Source organism: Mustelus asterias, chromosome 6, assembly GCF_964213995.1.
Source record: "Mustelus asterias chromosome 6, sMusAst1.hap1.1, whole genome shotgun sequence".
In the NCBI taxonomy this organism is placed as follows: Eukaryota; Metazoa; Chordata; class Chondrichthyes; order Carcharhiniformes; family Triakidae; genus Mustelus; species Mustelus asterias.
Window position 1 is genome coordinate 86,448,603 of NC_135806.1, and position 16,371 is coordinate 86,464,973.

A 16,371-nucleotide genomic window follows, 5' to 3' on the forward strand; every position below is an offset into this window, starting at 1 on the left:
GTAGTCTAATTTTCCTTTTGTATCTTCCAGTTTCCTTTTGTATGGCTGATTTTTAAAAAAAAAAACAAATCTAACCATATTGTGGTTACTGTTTCCAAGCTATTCCCAATTGTAACGCATGTTCTCTTGTTCGGTGAATTGGCAATCTGAATAAATATGACTAATCCATCAATACTATAGGTAGAATGGAAATAAAATTTTCTGGTGCCATTTCTGTAAGATCCAGCAGCTCCTACGGAGTTAATGAATGCTGGTGCAAGAATATTTGAATATCTGACCTTGCCTGCTTTTAAAGATATGTTCGTTGTTTTGTACACTTTCTGGGCTACTAGACTACCTGGGGAATGTTCAAAGTTTTAGCTACAGAGTGATCTTACGCCCACCTTGAGCAAAAACAAATAATTTAGAAGTGGGGATTCGCGGGCCAGGGATTTCCATGCTTCCAGCGTATTAGCACATGACAAGCTGAGATACCATAGAACAAGTCACTATTGCTCTTTTGTACCTTTAAGAGTGGCCCACACGTTGAGGTTTTGATCATGGTTTAAAACCGCATGTGAAAATAAATTTTACAGGTACATTTTGCCCTGCCAACCTCACTCTGTACACAGTGGCATGGGCACCTAGTCACTTTATTTAAGTAAAATAACTAGCCCACAACTAACATTTGGATGAGTGACAGAGGTCAGGGCATGTGCCTCAGTCTTTGGACACTATTTGTTTCATGTTTACAGTGGATTTGTTTGTTTTCAATGTAATCTAAGCAATTATTTCTTGAGTGAGCATGAGATTCATACTCTATTTAGTTAAATCTACATTATTTTAGACACATTGAGCTGCTTTGGAATATACAGACAATTATACTTTGATGGCATGCCAAATTTCAATTTACTTAAGATTGAATTTTTTTCTTTCTTAGCACCCAGTAGAATCTTATCAACAAATGAACTTCTGCCACAATGCACTATATATGACCTAACCATGGATACTAAGAGAGATACAGGTTGTGAACCTCAGAAAGAGGATAGATTTTTGCCATCACCTCTGAACCGAAGACTTTTTCAATGCGAGTCTAATGACTTTGCTTTACCTGGTGCTACTGAACCATTAGGCAGTTATTCAGGTAGCCAAAGTACAGAGTCCTCCAAATGGCCAATTCCTAATGATTTTTTTGAGACTGATTCCAGAAGTTCAACTGGCATTGGTTTTGTAAATATTGATTCCTATGAACCAGAAAGCAGCGAGGGCGAGGACGAAGACTCAACTATACAATCATCCTTGGAAAAAGAGGGAAAACTTCAGAAAAGGTTGGACACCATGCTTTCAGAGTTAGAGAAAGGTGTTGACTATCTTAATGGATTACAGTCATATCTCTCAGCTGTAATTCATGATGGTAACAGTCCACAAATTGAGCTGCCATGCTCTGTGGCATTGGACAATTTGTCTAATGCAGACATTGGTGTTAAAGGACATCAAACTGAATTGAAAGAACATCGGAAAGCCTTGCCAGCAGTGGGAAATGTGGAAGAAATTAATGGCTATGTCAGGATGGAGGATATGAAAGATAAAAGAGAGAGAAATCTTGATAAGGCCTCACTGAGTGTTCAAACGGAAGGAAACATTTTCTGTTGTATGTCAGAACAACCAAGTTCCTCAGAAATGGTAGTAAGACCAAAAGTTAGAAAAGAAAGAGATGAAACACATGCGAAAAGAGATCTGCACTCCCCTGATGAGTTTTATAATTATTGTACCAGGGAAATGAAAACTAATGCTGAATGTTGTGGATCAAATTGTGCCTTGTGGAACTGCAGGAGTAAACTCCATAGAGATTCCAAGATTGGATCTGGACTTAATGGCAAGGAAACTACTGGTATTCAGAAGGAACAGGCCACTTTTCAACTACAAGAAAAGCCTGAGGATTCCACAACAGAGAGCAGTTTCTGGGATGACTTTGAAAATGATTGTAACAAAGGTGACGAGAGGTAACAAAATGTTCTGTTTATTGCCTCCCTGAAAGGTATGAAAGCTGATTTATTATTAAGCGTAAAAATATGATCAATTATTGCAAATATACCAACCAGTTCCAAATCTCATTTTGAATATCTCCAAATTGATGATAAAGCTAACCTTTATACTATTATCCTTCAGATTAATAACAAAGCAAGTTTTTAACATTTAGCATACTCAGTATTTTGGTTTAACTGGTCTTGACTAAGTTTACTAAAGCCAACAGGTTTGTAGTTGTCACATTTAAAATGCACAATATTTGGATGGCATACGCTTTAAAGCACTAATTTTCCATTCTCTACCTCCCCCCTGAAAAGCAGCTCTCTAAGCAGTGATGAGGAATGGTCAGCAATATGGACCTCTGATTTCGTTTTAGAACAGATTCACTCTAGTGATGAGAGCTGGGAGACCTTGTCAGGAGTTGATGAACAACAAACTGAACCAAACAGCATTAGTAGCAGCTTGGATGAAGAAGCTTTTGAGCATTGCTTCACTGTAGGGTATGAAACAACCTTCAGTTATAATCCAAGCGTTGGATTTGATTTTAAATCTCTAGTGTAATAGAATAAGGGTGTCAAACATATGGACCATGGGCCAAATGGGGGACACAACAACAGCTTAATCTGGCTCATGCTTGCGTACTGGTTGTTCTGGGTCCTGAAATGGACCATGAATCTCCTAGCCGCTGCTTCCAGTAGCCTGAGATCGGCATCTTTTAAGCAACATTGGCCCCTCTCTGTAATATCACCCTTTATTTATGTGGCACAACAAACCAGCATATAAGTGGAGTGACCAGCAATGGGACTAGCTGGTGGAGAGGAGTGAAACATGAGACTTAGGACTCGTGAGGAAGGATAGATTGGGACCATAGTTGGTGTAATCAGAAAAGTGAGGTTTAGATGTGGGATCTCCAATTCAGAAATTGATATACAATGTGTCTGTTTTAATGCAAAATAAGGGCAAAACATATAAAACAAAAAAATACTTTCACTGAATCTGGTTCATGCCAAGAGCCAGAATGTCTGATCATACCCGCTGTGTAAATTTAGTTTGACACCCTTGTACTAGAATAACACTTACTGTACAGTATATATAGTGACTATTTGTCACTTCATTAAATAAATTGAAGTGTATCCGATTTCTCAAGCCACCGATTTCTATGGCACATTATATTGTTTTATCCATATGATAAAACACAAATTACATAGAATATACAACACAAACTGGTTATATGGGTCACCTGATCCACGCCAGTGTTTATGTTTGAGGTGAGCCTCCTCACCAAAACCTGTCAGCATAGCCTTCCATTCCATTCTCCCCTTGTGTGTTTATCAACTATTCTATTAATGCACCTGTACTATTCACTATGCTATTCACTTCCTCCTTGTGGTAGTGATTCTCTCATTCTGACTAAAGAATTCCTGAAACCGAGAGCCTTTTGGCAACTATTCTGTTCTTATGGTCTCTAGGTTGTATGCTCTCCACAAGTCTTTCTCTATCCAATCAAAGCCTCTTAACATTTTTTTTGCATCTTCTCCAGGTGCCTCTTTATCCTTCATAATGTGAATGCCAGAATTGTGTGTTGGTCCGCTGGTAGCAGTGATGAGGATGTAGATTATATAAATTCAGAGGTTAAACAAACATGCAGCAAAGACAGAGTGGTTTTAACGCAGGATTGTAACTTCCGTAGAGACTTGAATGAGCAGGCTGGACGTATCAGAAAAAATGATGTATTTCTTGTGTCCAGGATAGATTTCTGCAGCTAATTGTTCCAGAACCAACAAGGTGTGATGCCATTAACAATTTTAATTAACAGGCTAATGGTGCATGAATATATATCTGCTAGCAATTGTATGTTTAGGAAATAAGTGGGAGTCACTAGCAGCGTGGGCTCCTTGAAAATTGGTATTGGAGATATTGTCGATTATGATGAAGTGGTGGACATGCTGAATTATTACTTACAATTATTATTCAGTATTTGCAGTAGAGAAAGAGGCAGTCAGTATATCAGAAATGCTAAGGAAACTAATATTGAATCAGATTCGGTAATTCATCAAAATTAATGTGAGCAAAATAGCAGTAACAAGAAAAATAATGGCCCTAGAAAGGTGACAAATTTCCAGGATCATGTGGTTTCTGTCCCATAGTTTATAAAATTGAAGAGGACATAATCATCTAAAGTGCCCTGAATTTGGGAACTGTTCCTTCAGATGTCACTGCTATTTAAACAGGTGAGTGGGAAACCAGAGAATGCTAGACTAATTGGCCTAATGTTTGTTGTAAAGAAATTGAGAGAGCCTATAATTAAGAGCAGAGTGAACAGTGTGAAAATTCTCAGCTGATTAGAGAGCCAGCATGGATTTTTGAAGGGTTGGCAATGCCTGACGAACTTGTTTGAATAATTTGAAGAAGTGACTAAACTGGTGGACAGGAGACTATCAATGGATGTTATTTATACAAACTTCCAGAACGTATTTAATAAGTATAGTAGCTAAAGTCGAAGCTCGTGGAATTTAAGATAAATTGACCTGCTTAGTAAATTGGGTGAATTATAGATGACAATGAGTAGGGACTCCAACTGGCTATATGACTAGTGGTGCCCCACATATTTCTGTCTTGGGGCCTCAACTGTTCACTATTTATTAGCAATCTAGCTGATGGGAATTAAATTTGCGAATCACATAAAGCCAGGTGACATTGAAAGCATAAAAATACAAAGAAATATTGATAGATTGAGTGGACAAACTATGGCAAATGGATTCAGTGTAGATAAATGTGATCTGCAAGGATAGAAACAGTTCTTTTTATGTGGTCAAAGGCTTCAAACAGTGTAAGTCCAAAGAGACTTGGCAGTCCAGGTATATTGATTATTAAAATGTTATGAGGAGATGCAGAACATAATTTTAAGAACTAATGGAATGCTGACCTTCATATGCAGAAGACTAGAATACAAGGAAGTGGAAGTCCTGGTTAAATCGTACCTGGAGTATTGCAAGTATATCTGGACACACATTAAGAAGGATAAATTGACCTTGGACAGAATGCAGTGTAGGTTTACCCGAATGATGTCTGGACTCCAAGGGTTAAATTATAAAGAGAAATTAACAAATTAAGTTCTCTTTAATTTAGGCGGCACAGTGGTTAACACTGCTGCCTCACAGTGCCAGGGACACAGGTTCGATTCCCGGCTTGGGTCACTGTCCGTGTGGAGTTTGCACGTTCTCCCCGTGTCTGCGTGGGTTTCCTACCGGGTGCTCTGGTTTCCTCCCTATTCTGAAAGACATGCTGGTTAGGTGCATTGACCTGAACAGGTGCCGGACTGTGGCGACTCGGGGAATTTCACAGTAACTTGATTGCAGTGTTAATGTAAGCCTTACTTGTGACTAATAAATTAATTTTAACTTTAGAAACTAAAGGGTTGATTTAATTGAAGTTCTTAAGATATGAGGTGGAACAGATGGGTAGATAGCGAGAAACTATTTTTTGGTAGTTGAGTTGAGGATGAGAAGGGAATTGTCTTAAAATTAGAGCCAGACTGGTGAGGAATGAAATTAGGGAATGCTCTTGCACACAAGTGTGGTAGAAGTTTGGAACTCTTCCACAAATGATAATTGATGCTAGGTCAATTGTAAATTTCAAACCTGAGATTTAGGCACTTTGTTATCCAAATGTATTAGGAATATGGGGCTGGGGCAGGTGTCTGAAGTTAGGCCACATATTCTAGGGATGAGAAAATTGTCTGACTTTTTGTTTGGCGGGTGAGGATAGGAAAATTGTGTTTGGAGGAGTATGAAACTGTGTCAGTCTGTTGGTAGCAATGATGAGGGTGTGGATTGTATAAATGCAGCGATTAGGCAAACATGCCGCAAAGGCAGAGTGATTTTAATGTAGGATCTTAACTTCCATATAGATTTGAATGAGCAGGCTGGACATATCAAAAAATGGTGAATTTCTTGAGTCTGTCCAGGAGAGGTTTCTGCAGCTGATTGCTCCAAAATTAATAAGCTGTGATGCCATTAACAATTTTGATTATCCAGCGAATGGTGCGTGAATCTTGCTAGCAATTGTGGGCGCGTTGAAAACTGATATTGGTGATATAGGAAGTGTGTATTTGGATAAAGATCATATGATCGGGTTCATACCAAAATGTAGTCTATAGGAAGTGGAGTACTGTTAATTCGATAGAAAAATTGCCTGAAAAAGAATCTGGTTCAAATCACAGTTTAGGATATTTGAAACGTGGCCACCTTCTATTTAACAATTCCACAGAGGAATGCTTCATAGTTGAAGGTGGGTAGGAGGGGCAAAACATGGGGCCATTGTATCGAATCTAGATTATTTTTAAACAGTAGTTGTAAAGTTAAAATCTATTTTAAGAGGCTACCTTTTGGGTAGCTAGTCTGTCAAGACTTGTTCACATGTTCTCTCCAAAGTCTGAGCTATATCCATTCATGTAATATTGGAAAATGTTGACATAAATAGAATTTAAAGTCAAGGAAGATTTTGTGATTACGTTCCAACATTGCATGAGCCTTTTTTGTTCTTTTTGTACTTGTGTGCAAGTGCACGTTGCAGCTATATAAAACCTTGATTAGGCCGTATCTGGAGTATTGTGTGCAGTTCTGGTCACCACACTACCAGAAGGATGTGGAAGCTTTGGAGAGAGTGCAAAGAAGGTTCATCAGATGTTGCCTGGTCTTGAGGGTGATGACTGAGGGGAGGTTGAATAAACTAGGATTGTTTTCACTGGAAAGGCTGAGGGGAGACTGATAGCATTCTACAAAATTGAGAGGAATAGACAGAGTGGATAGTCAGGCTTTTTCCAAGGGTGGAAGTGTCATTTACAAGGGGGCACAGGTTCAAGGTGAGAGGGGGAAAGTTTAAGGGAGATGTGCGGGGGAAGTTTTTCATGCAGAGTGTGGTGGGTGCCTAGATTGCATGCCAGAGGAGGTGGTGGAAGCAGGCACATTAACAACATTTCGGGGCATCTGGATGGATATATGAATATGGAGAGTAGAGAGATATGGACTGAGTAAAAGCAGACAGTTTAGAACATAGAACATAGAAAGCCACAGCACAAACAGGCCCTTCGGCCCACAAGTTGCGCCGATCACATCCCCACCTCTAGGCCTATCTATAGCCCTCAATCCCATTAAATCCCATGTACTCATCCAGAAGTCTCTTAAAAGACCCCAACGAGTTTGCCTCCACCACCACCGACGTCAGCCGATTCCACTCACCCACCACCCTCTGAGTGAAAAACTTACCCCTGACATCCCCCCTGTACCGACCCCCCAGCACCTTAAACCTGTGTCCTCTCGTAGCAACCATTTCAGCCCTTGGAAATAGCCTCTGAGAGTCCACCCTATCCAGACCCCTCAACATCTTGTAAACCTCTATCAGGTCACCTCTCATCCTTCGTCTCTCCAGGGAGAAGAGACCAAGCTCCCTCAACCTATCCTCATAAGGCATGCCCCCCAATCCAGGCAACATCCTTGTAAATCTCCTCTGCACCCTTTCAATGGCTTCAACATCTTTCCTGTAATGAGGTGACCAGAACTGCACGCAGTACTCCAAGTGGGGTCTAACCAGGGTCCTATAAAGCTGCAGCATTATCTCCCGACTCCTAAACTCAATCCCTCGATTAATGAAGGCTAGTACGCCATACGCCTTCTTGACCGCATCCTCCACCTGCGAGGCCGATTTAAGAGTCCTATGGACCCGGACCCCAAGGTCCTTCTGATCCTCTACACTGCTAAGAATGGTACCCTTCATTTTATACTGCTGCTCCATCCCATTGGATCTGCCAAAATGGATCACTACACACTTATCCGGGTTGAAGTCCATCTGCCACTTCTCCGCCCAGTCTTGCATTCTATCTATGTCTCGCTGCAACTTCTGACATCCCTCCAAACTATCCACAACACCACCTACCTTGGTGTCGTCAGCAAACTTACCAACCCATCCCTCCACTTCCTCATCCAGGTCATTTATGAAAATGACAAACAGCAAGGGTCCCAGAACAGATCCCTGGGGCACTCCACTGGTCACTGACCTCCATGCAGAGAAAGACCCCTCCACAGCCACTCTCTGCCTTCTGCAGGCAAGCCAGTTCTGGATCCACAAGGCAACAGCCCCTTGGATCCCATGCCCTCTCACTTTCTCAAGAAGTCTTGCATGGGGGACCTTATCGAACGCTTTGCTGAAGTCCATATAGACCACATCCACCGCTCTTCCTTCGTCAATGTGCTTGGTCACATTTTCAAAGAACTCAACCAGGCTCGTAAGGCACGACCTGCCCCTGACAAAGCCGTGCTGACTACTTTTGATCATACTAAACTTCTCTAGATGATCATAAATCCTGTCTCTCAGGATCCTCTCCATCAACTTACCAACCACTGAGGTTAGACTCACCGGTCGGTAATTTCCCGGGCTGTCCCTGTTCCCTTTCTTGAATATAGGGACCACATCCGCAATCCTCCAATCCTCCGGAACCTCTCCCGTCTCCATCGACGATGCAAAGATCATCGCCAAAGGCTCCGCAATCTCCTCCCTCGCCTCCCACAGTAACCTGGGGTACATCCCATCCGGTCCCGGCGACTTACCAACCTTGATGCCATTCAATAGTTCCAACACATCCTCTTTCTTTATGTCCACATGCTCGATCCTTTCTGTCCTCCGCAATCCAGCAGTACAACCACCCAGATCCCTTTCCACCGTGAATACCGAGGTAAAGTATTCATTAAGCACCTCCGCCATTTCTAACGGTTCCGCACAAACTTTTCCCCCTTTTAAGGGTCCTATGCCTTCACATCTCATCCTTTTACTCTTGACATATTTGTAGAAAGCCTTGGGATTCTCCTTAATCTTACCCGCCAAGGTCTTCTCATGAAGTTTCTTTTAGTTTAGCTAGGGCATCATGATCGGTACAGGTTTGGAGGGCCGAAGGCCCTGTTCTGTGCTGTACTTTTCTTTGTTCTTTGTGTCTTAATTTTTAGTGATTTGTTACCTGGAAACCAAAATTCGATTGTTTCTCCACAAGTTCAAGTCTTTCTTTGTTCATGGACTATTCCAATTTGTCTTTCTTGGGTCCTAAGTGGAGATCCCACGTGAGCTGGATCCACCATAGATTTGCGTATACATTTATTCTATGTCCCCTTTGTAACTTAATGCTCCCATCGAGACAATATTATACCTCCAAACTGATCTTTAAATTTGGATATGTAACTGTTCCTTCACCAAGTTGAATGTACAAGGAAAGGCTGAAGCTTCAATGAAGATCTCTGATAAACACATCTCACCAATAGAATTGTAGTTCATGTCTCCCAATCCATATCAATGGTACCTCCAATCATGTGTGCTTTTGTTCATGTTGCTAATGTCTTTTGCGGAATATTGTCAAATGCCTTCTAGAAATCTAGATAGATAACATCCATAGATGCTCACCAAATTGGCGATCTCCTCAAAAAAAAAAGCAGACAACATGAGGTGTCCTTCATGAATTCTTGCTGATTTGCTTTGATTATCATTGCTTAGTCACAATGTTATTTTTCTAAAATAGTTAATCACTAAATCATTTTTAAAAAGCCTGTATTTATGGAGTGCTTTTCAAGATTACAAGATGAACTAAGCACTTTGCAGCCAGTGAAACACAATTGTGGCATGGCAGATAATTTGCGCAAAGTAAGCTCCCACAAACAGCAATTTGTTTTTGAGAAATTGATGGTGGGATATTCTGAAAGATTGCATGTCTGAAAGCACAGCACTCCCTCAGTATTGTACTGGAATGTAAGCCTTGGTGCATGTGCTCAAGTCATGGATTGGGATTTGAACTCAAAACCTAACTCGTGAGGAGAAAGTGCTACTAACTGAGCGATGGCAAATGATGGATTTCAATAACTTCCCCATAGCTGGTATTAACCTGACAGGTGTATAGTTTCCTGGTTTGCGCCTCTGTTCCTTAAATAATAGTGACATTTTTCAATCCAAAGGTGTAACTCCTGAATGTAGAATGTTTTGGGAAATTATAAATAACATGTAGTAACAGAACAAAATATCTTTTTCCATATCTAATGGTGAAGATTTTCTCCTCAACTTTCTTTTTCTCAATGTAAACATGGATTTCATGTATTGTAACTATTTTTAAAATTTCCATAGGGAGCAAACCTCTTTGGAAGATGGAGAAATCCCCTGGGTGGCATTCAATGAAGAAAGTGACAGCAGCAGCAGTAGTACTGATGAGACTGAAGGGTTGGGTCAACTTGCACATTCAGGACTTCTAATTCTGGATGGTAACAACAACTTTGAAGATGATTCAAGCATAAGTGAAGACTTGGACATGGAATGGAGGTTTGAATGTTTATATTTTTGTCACCATCCAGTTACTACTACTTGCAGCTAAAATTGTGGTCATGTGGTGATCTTATTCTATTCATAAATGGGACTCTTCTCATCCTTGTCTATTGTTTTGCATAAAATCATCATGAGCAAATACTTGTGCAGAACTTTCTCCATAGCTGATTACATATTTGAATATGTGTAAGGAACTAGATCTCGTTTTGCTACCTTGCAAGATGAAACAAATAATGTCAATATCTCAGATAAACAACAAGAGCCAAATGACCAGTTGTGAGAAAACCATTTTCTTTTATGTGTATAAATGATGATATTATAGATAAAATTACGTGTCGCTGATCTGTCTAACCTGTCACTAGAATCTATGCGTTCACATCATTTTATTTTACCAGAGTTTGTTTTTTTTATACCTCGTGATATACACCTGAGTGTTGCACTGGGACATAGCCTTCAGCATCTCGGCAGTATGTTAGATTGACAATCCCGACTATTTTTCATAGCTTTTAAGTGAATTCTTTTACCAAATTAGACAATGAGTATTTCTTGCATTCATATATTGACTCATGAATATTTGCATTAAATTTAGGGGAAAAAATCCTTTTTAAAATAATCCTTTGTTTCTGCTTTAAGACCTATTACTTTAGAAATTTTGATTTGATTTATTATTGTCACATGTATTAACATAGTGAAAAGTATTGTTTCTTGCGCGCTATACAGACAAAACATACCGTTCATAGAGAAGGAAACGAGAAGGTGCAGAATGTAGTGTTACAGTCATAGCTAGGGTGTAGAGAAAGATCAACTTAATGCAAGGTAAGTAAGTCCATTCAATAGTCTGATGGCAGCAAGGAAGAAGAAGTTCTTGAGTCGGTTGGTACGTAACCTCAGACTTTTGTATCTTCTTCCCGAAGGAAGAAGGTGGAAGAGAGAATGTCCGGGGTGCATGGGGTCCTTAATTATGCTGTTTGCTTTGCCGAGGCAGCGGGAAGTGTATTCAGAGACAATGGATGGGAGGCTGGTTTGCATGATGGATTGGGCTACGTTCATGACGTTTTGTAGTTTCTTGCAGTCTTGGGCAGAGCAGGAGCCATACCAAGCTGTGATGCAACTAGAAAAAATGCTTTTTATGGTGCATCTGGTGAAAGTCATAGCTGACATGCTAAATTTCCTTAGTCTTCTGAGAAAGTAGAGGCGTTTGTAGGCTTTCTTAACTATAGTGTCAGCATGGGGGGAACCAGGACAGGTTGTTGGTGATCTGGACACCTTAAAAACTTGAAGCTCTCGACACTTTTTCTACTTCGTCCCCATTGATGTAGACAGGGGCATGTTCTCCACTATCCTTCCTGAAGTCAAGGACAATCTCCTTCATTTTGTTGACATTGAGGGAGAGCTTATTGTTGCCTCACCAGTTCACCAGATTCTCTATCTCATTCCTGTACTCTGTCTCGTCATTATTTGAGATCCAACCCACTACGGTGGTGTCGTCAGCAAACTTAAATCAAATTGGAGGGGAATTTGGCCGCACAGTCATAGAACATAGAACAGTACAGCACAGAACAGGCCCTTCGGCCCACGATGTTGTGCCGACCTTCATCTGAAACCAAGATCAAGCTATCCCACTCCCTACCATCCTGGTGTGCACCATGTGTCTATCCAATAACCGCTTAAATGTTCCTAAAGTGTCTGACTCCACTATCACTGCAGGCAGTCCATTCCACACCCCAACCACTCTCTGCGTGAAGAACCTACCTCTGATATCCTTCCTATATCTCCCACCATGAACCCTATAGTTATGCCCCCTCGTAATAGCTCCATCCACCCGAGGAAATAGTCTTTGAACGTTCACTCGATCTATCCCCTTCATCATTTTATAAACCTCTATTAAGTCTCCCCTCAATCTCCTCCGCTCCAGAGAGAACAGCCCCAGCTCCCTCAACCTTTCCTCATAAGACCGACACTCCAAACCAGGCAGCATCCTGGTAAATCTCCTCTGCACTCTTTCCAGCGCTTCCACATCCTTCTTATAGTGAGGTGACCAGAACTGCACGCAATATTCCAAATGCGGTCTCACCAAGGTCCTGTACAGTTGCAGCATAACCCCACGGCTCTTAAACTCCAACCCCCTGTTAATAAAAGCTAACACACTATATGCCTTCTTCACAGCTCTATCCACTTGAGTGGCAACCTTTAGAGATCTGTGGATATGGACCCCAAGATCTCTCTGTTCCTCCACAGTCTTCAGAACCCTACCTTTGACCCTGTAATCCACATTTAAATTAGTCCTACCAAAATGAATCACCTCACATTTATCAGGGTTAAACTCCATTTGCCATTTTTCAGCCCAGCTTTGCATCCTATCTATGTCTCTTTGCAGCCTACAACAGCCCTCCACCTCATCCACTACTCCACCAATCTTGGTGTCATCAGCAAATTTACTGATCCACCCTTCAGCCCCCTCCTCTAAGTCATTAATAAAAATCACAAAGAGCAGAGGACCAAGCACCGATCCCTGCGGCACTCCGCTAGCAACCTGCCTCCAGTCCGAAAATTTTCCATCCACCACCACCCTCTGTCTTCGATCAGACAGCCAGTTACCTATCCAATCGGCCAACTTTCCCTCTATCCCACACCTCCTTACTTTCATCATAAGCCGACCATGGGGGACCTTATCAAACGCCTTACTAAAATCCATGTATATGACATCAACCGCCCTACCTTCATCAACACACCTAGTTACCTCCTCAAAAAATTCTATCAAATTTGTGAGGCACGATTTGCCCTTCACAAATCCGTGCTGACTATCCTGGATTAATCCGCATCTTTCTAAATGGTCGTAAATCCCATCCCTAAGGACCTTTTCCATCAATTTACCAACCACCGAAGTCAGACTAACCGGTCTATAATTACCAGGGTCATTTCTATTCCCTTTCTTAAACAGAGGAACAACATTTGCCACTCTCCAGTCCTCTGGCACCATCCCCGTGGACAGCGAGGACCCAAAGATCAAAGCCAAAGGCTCTGCAATCTCATCCCTCGCCTCCCAAAGAATCCTAGGATACATTTCATCAGGCCCAGAGGACTTATCGACCTTCAGTTTATTCAAAACTGCCAATACATCCTCCCTCCGAACTTCTATTTCCTCCAGCCTATTAGCCTGTAACACCTTCTCTTCCTGAAAAACATGGCCCCTCTCCTTGGTGAACACTGAAGAAAAGTATTCATTCATCACCTCGCCTATCTCTACTGATTCCATACACAAGTTCCCACCACTGTCCTTGACCGGCCCTAACCTCACCCTGGTCATTCTTTTATTCCTCACATAAGAGTAAAAAGCCTTGGGGTTTTCCTTGATCCGACCCGCCAAGAACTTCTCATGTCCCCTCCTAGCTCTCCTCAGCCCCTTTTTCAGCTCGTTCCTTGCTAACTTGTAACCCTCAGTCGAGCCATCTGAACCTTGTTTCCTCATCCCTACATAAGCTTCCCTCTTCCTTTTCACAAGACATTCCACCTCTTTTGTGAACCACGGTTCCCTCACTCGGCCATTTCCTCCCTGCCTGACAGGGACATACCTATCAAGGACACCCAGTATTTGTTCCTTGAAAAAGTTCCACTTTTCATTAGTGCCTTTCCCTGACAGTTTCTGTTCCCATCTTATGCCCCCTAATTCTTGCCTAATCGCATCATAATTACCTCTCCCCCAATTGTAAGCCTTGCCCTGCCGTCCGGCCCTATCCCCCTCCATTGCAATAACAAAAGACACCGAATTGTGGTCACTATCTCCAAAGTTCTCTCCCACAACCAAATCTAACACTTGGCCCGGTTCATTTCCCAGTACCAAATCCAATGTGGCCTCACCCCTTGTCGGCCTATCCACATATTGTGTCAGGAAACCCTCCTGCACACACTGGACAAAAAGTGCCCCATCCAAACTATTTGACCTACAAAGGTTCCAATCAATATTTGGAAAGTTAAAGTCCCCCATGACAACTACCCTGTGACCCCCACACGTATCCATAATCTGCTTAGCAATTTCTTCCTCCACATCTCTATTACTATTTGGGGGCCTATAGTAAACTCCTAGCAACGTGACCGCTCCTTTCCTGTTTCTAACTGCAGCCCATATTACCTCAGTGTGCATATCCCCCTCGAAGTGCTTTTCCGCAGCCGTTAAACTATCCTTGATTAACAATGCTACTCCTCCACCTCTTTTACCAGCTTCCCTACACTTACTGAAACATCTATACCCCGGAACGTCCAACAACCATTCCTGTCCTTGTTCTACCCACGTCTCCGTAATGGCCACAACATCGTAGTCCCAAGTAGCAATCCACGCCCCAAGTTCATCCACCTTGTTCCGGATGCTCCTTGCATTGAAGTAGACACACTTCAACCCATCTTCCTGTCTACCGGTACCCACCCTTGACCTTGATACCTTCCCCAATACCTCACCACCCTCAACACTGACTTCTGGACTCATAGGTGTACAAGAAGTATAGTAGAGGGCTGAGAACACGTATTGAGGATGATCGTGGAGGTGTTGTTGTTGCCTATCCTTAATGATTGTGGTCTGTGAGTTAGGAAGTTCAGGATCCAGTCACAGAGGGAGTTATTTAATAACTTATCAATATTTTCTTATTTAACAGTTTGAAAAAATTATTTGACAGATGCCTTCATGTTGTCAATTTCATTTTTTTTTTTCAGATTGTTAGATGAACTTGGTGAAGGACTTACAGCTCAAGCTATTTCATCTGTTGATCCACAGCTTCTTACCTTTATGGCTCTGGAAGAACGATTAGCTCAAGCAATGGAGGTGATAGCCATTATTAATATTTTCTATGATAAAACCCAGAAATGTGTACTTGACTACAGTGGAATTTTTAAATACTATAACTGAAGTACATTTTATATGGATTTGTATCCTTGGTGTTCTAGTAATAAGCTTTGAATGCCCCATTGCAAAACCGAGGAGGCATGTTCAAAGTTTATGTACTGTCAGTTATTTTTACCCATTCTAGTTTTGGCTTTTAAGTGAATAACTTTATGATTAGCACCCTATAAAACCAGAAGAAAAATAGGCACTGATGTTATGTAGGGTAAGCAGAGTAGCCATTTTTATGCAAGTCAGAGTTTTGAAACCAGCAAATAAAATGAATGGAGGCATTTGTTTGAGGAAGAAACATTGGTAAGGGCACCTTGAGAACTCCCCACCTACTCTTAATAAATTCAATGTGACACTGCCTCATTACTTTACTGACGTTGCAAGCCAAATTGTATACTTAAATGCTGGAGTAGGGCTTCTAAGCAACTTTGAGTCAAAGACAAGAGTCCTGCCAACTAGACCAAACTCTCAATGCATATCTGGATTATGCTCTATTTGATCTTGGTGGGTTTGATGCAGATAAAGCATTTGAAAAATAGAAAAGGTGTTCCATTTTCTGACAGTAGTATCTTTCACCTTGAGCATAAAATGTTCTGTTAATTAATTTGTAACCATAACGTGTGACCTAGTTTCCACGAACCATCAGGATCAAACTCCTTTACAATTCTGCCCTTGTTGAGGCTGCTGATAAACTATAACTGGGTGCACCGCCATCTGATATTGTGGTAAGGGAATGCTAACATCCAAAAACTCATCTCTAAATTTGATTATTAACTATAAGTTTAAACTTTCAGACAAGAATGGACATTTATCTTTGTTTAATCACTGATCCTCATGAAAACCACGTTTTAAGTACCCTAAGCAACTGCTGAGAATTTCATAGTGGTGATGTTTCAGCTTGATAGGAATAGAGCGCACACTTATTCCCCATAATACTGCCTGCTCAAGTCCAAAGGCTTTGGCACTATTTTTGCAAGTTATGTCAAAGATTAAGCGGTTAAAACCACATTGCTTTCCAGCAAAGAGCTGCAAGATCCATGCTGTTGGTTCAACCAGGACTTCTCTTACACAGTAATGTAGAGCCAAGTCATCACATCATGCATGATTGAGCCTCACTGTGTACCTGACTT

At 41.4% G+C, this 16,371-nt stretch overlaps 1 protein-coding gene across 11 annotated transcripts in view; it reads left to right on the forward strand.

Annotated features, from left to right (window-relative positions):
• pja2 (praja ring finger ubiquitin ligase 2) overlaps positions 1–16,371 on the forward strand; it is a 51,708-nt gene that overhangs the window by 21,835 nt on the left and 13,502 nt on the right. For 4 of the 11 annotated variants that reach the window (XM_078214687.1, XM_078214696.1, XM_078214691.1 and 1 more), the window contains 4 exons: positions 920–1,982; positions 2,325–2,507; positions 10,165–10,356; positions 15,064–15,172. In XM_078214687.1, the coding sequence (XP_078070813.1) occupies positions 920–1,982; positions 2,325–2,507; positions 10,165–10,356; positions 15,064–15,172 (1,547 nt within the window). The remainder of the gene's footprint in view (positions 1–919; positions 1,983–2,324; positions 2,508–10,164; positions 10,357–15,063; positions 15,173–16,371) is intronic. The other 7 variants (XM_078214695.1, XM_078214698.1, XM_078214693.1 and 4 more) reach the window with 2 other exon arrangements.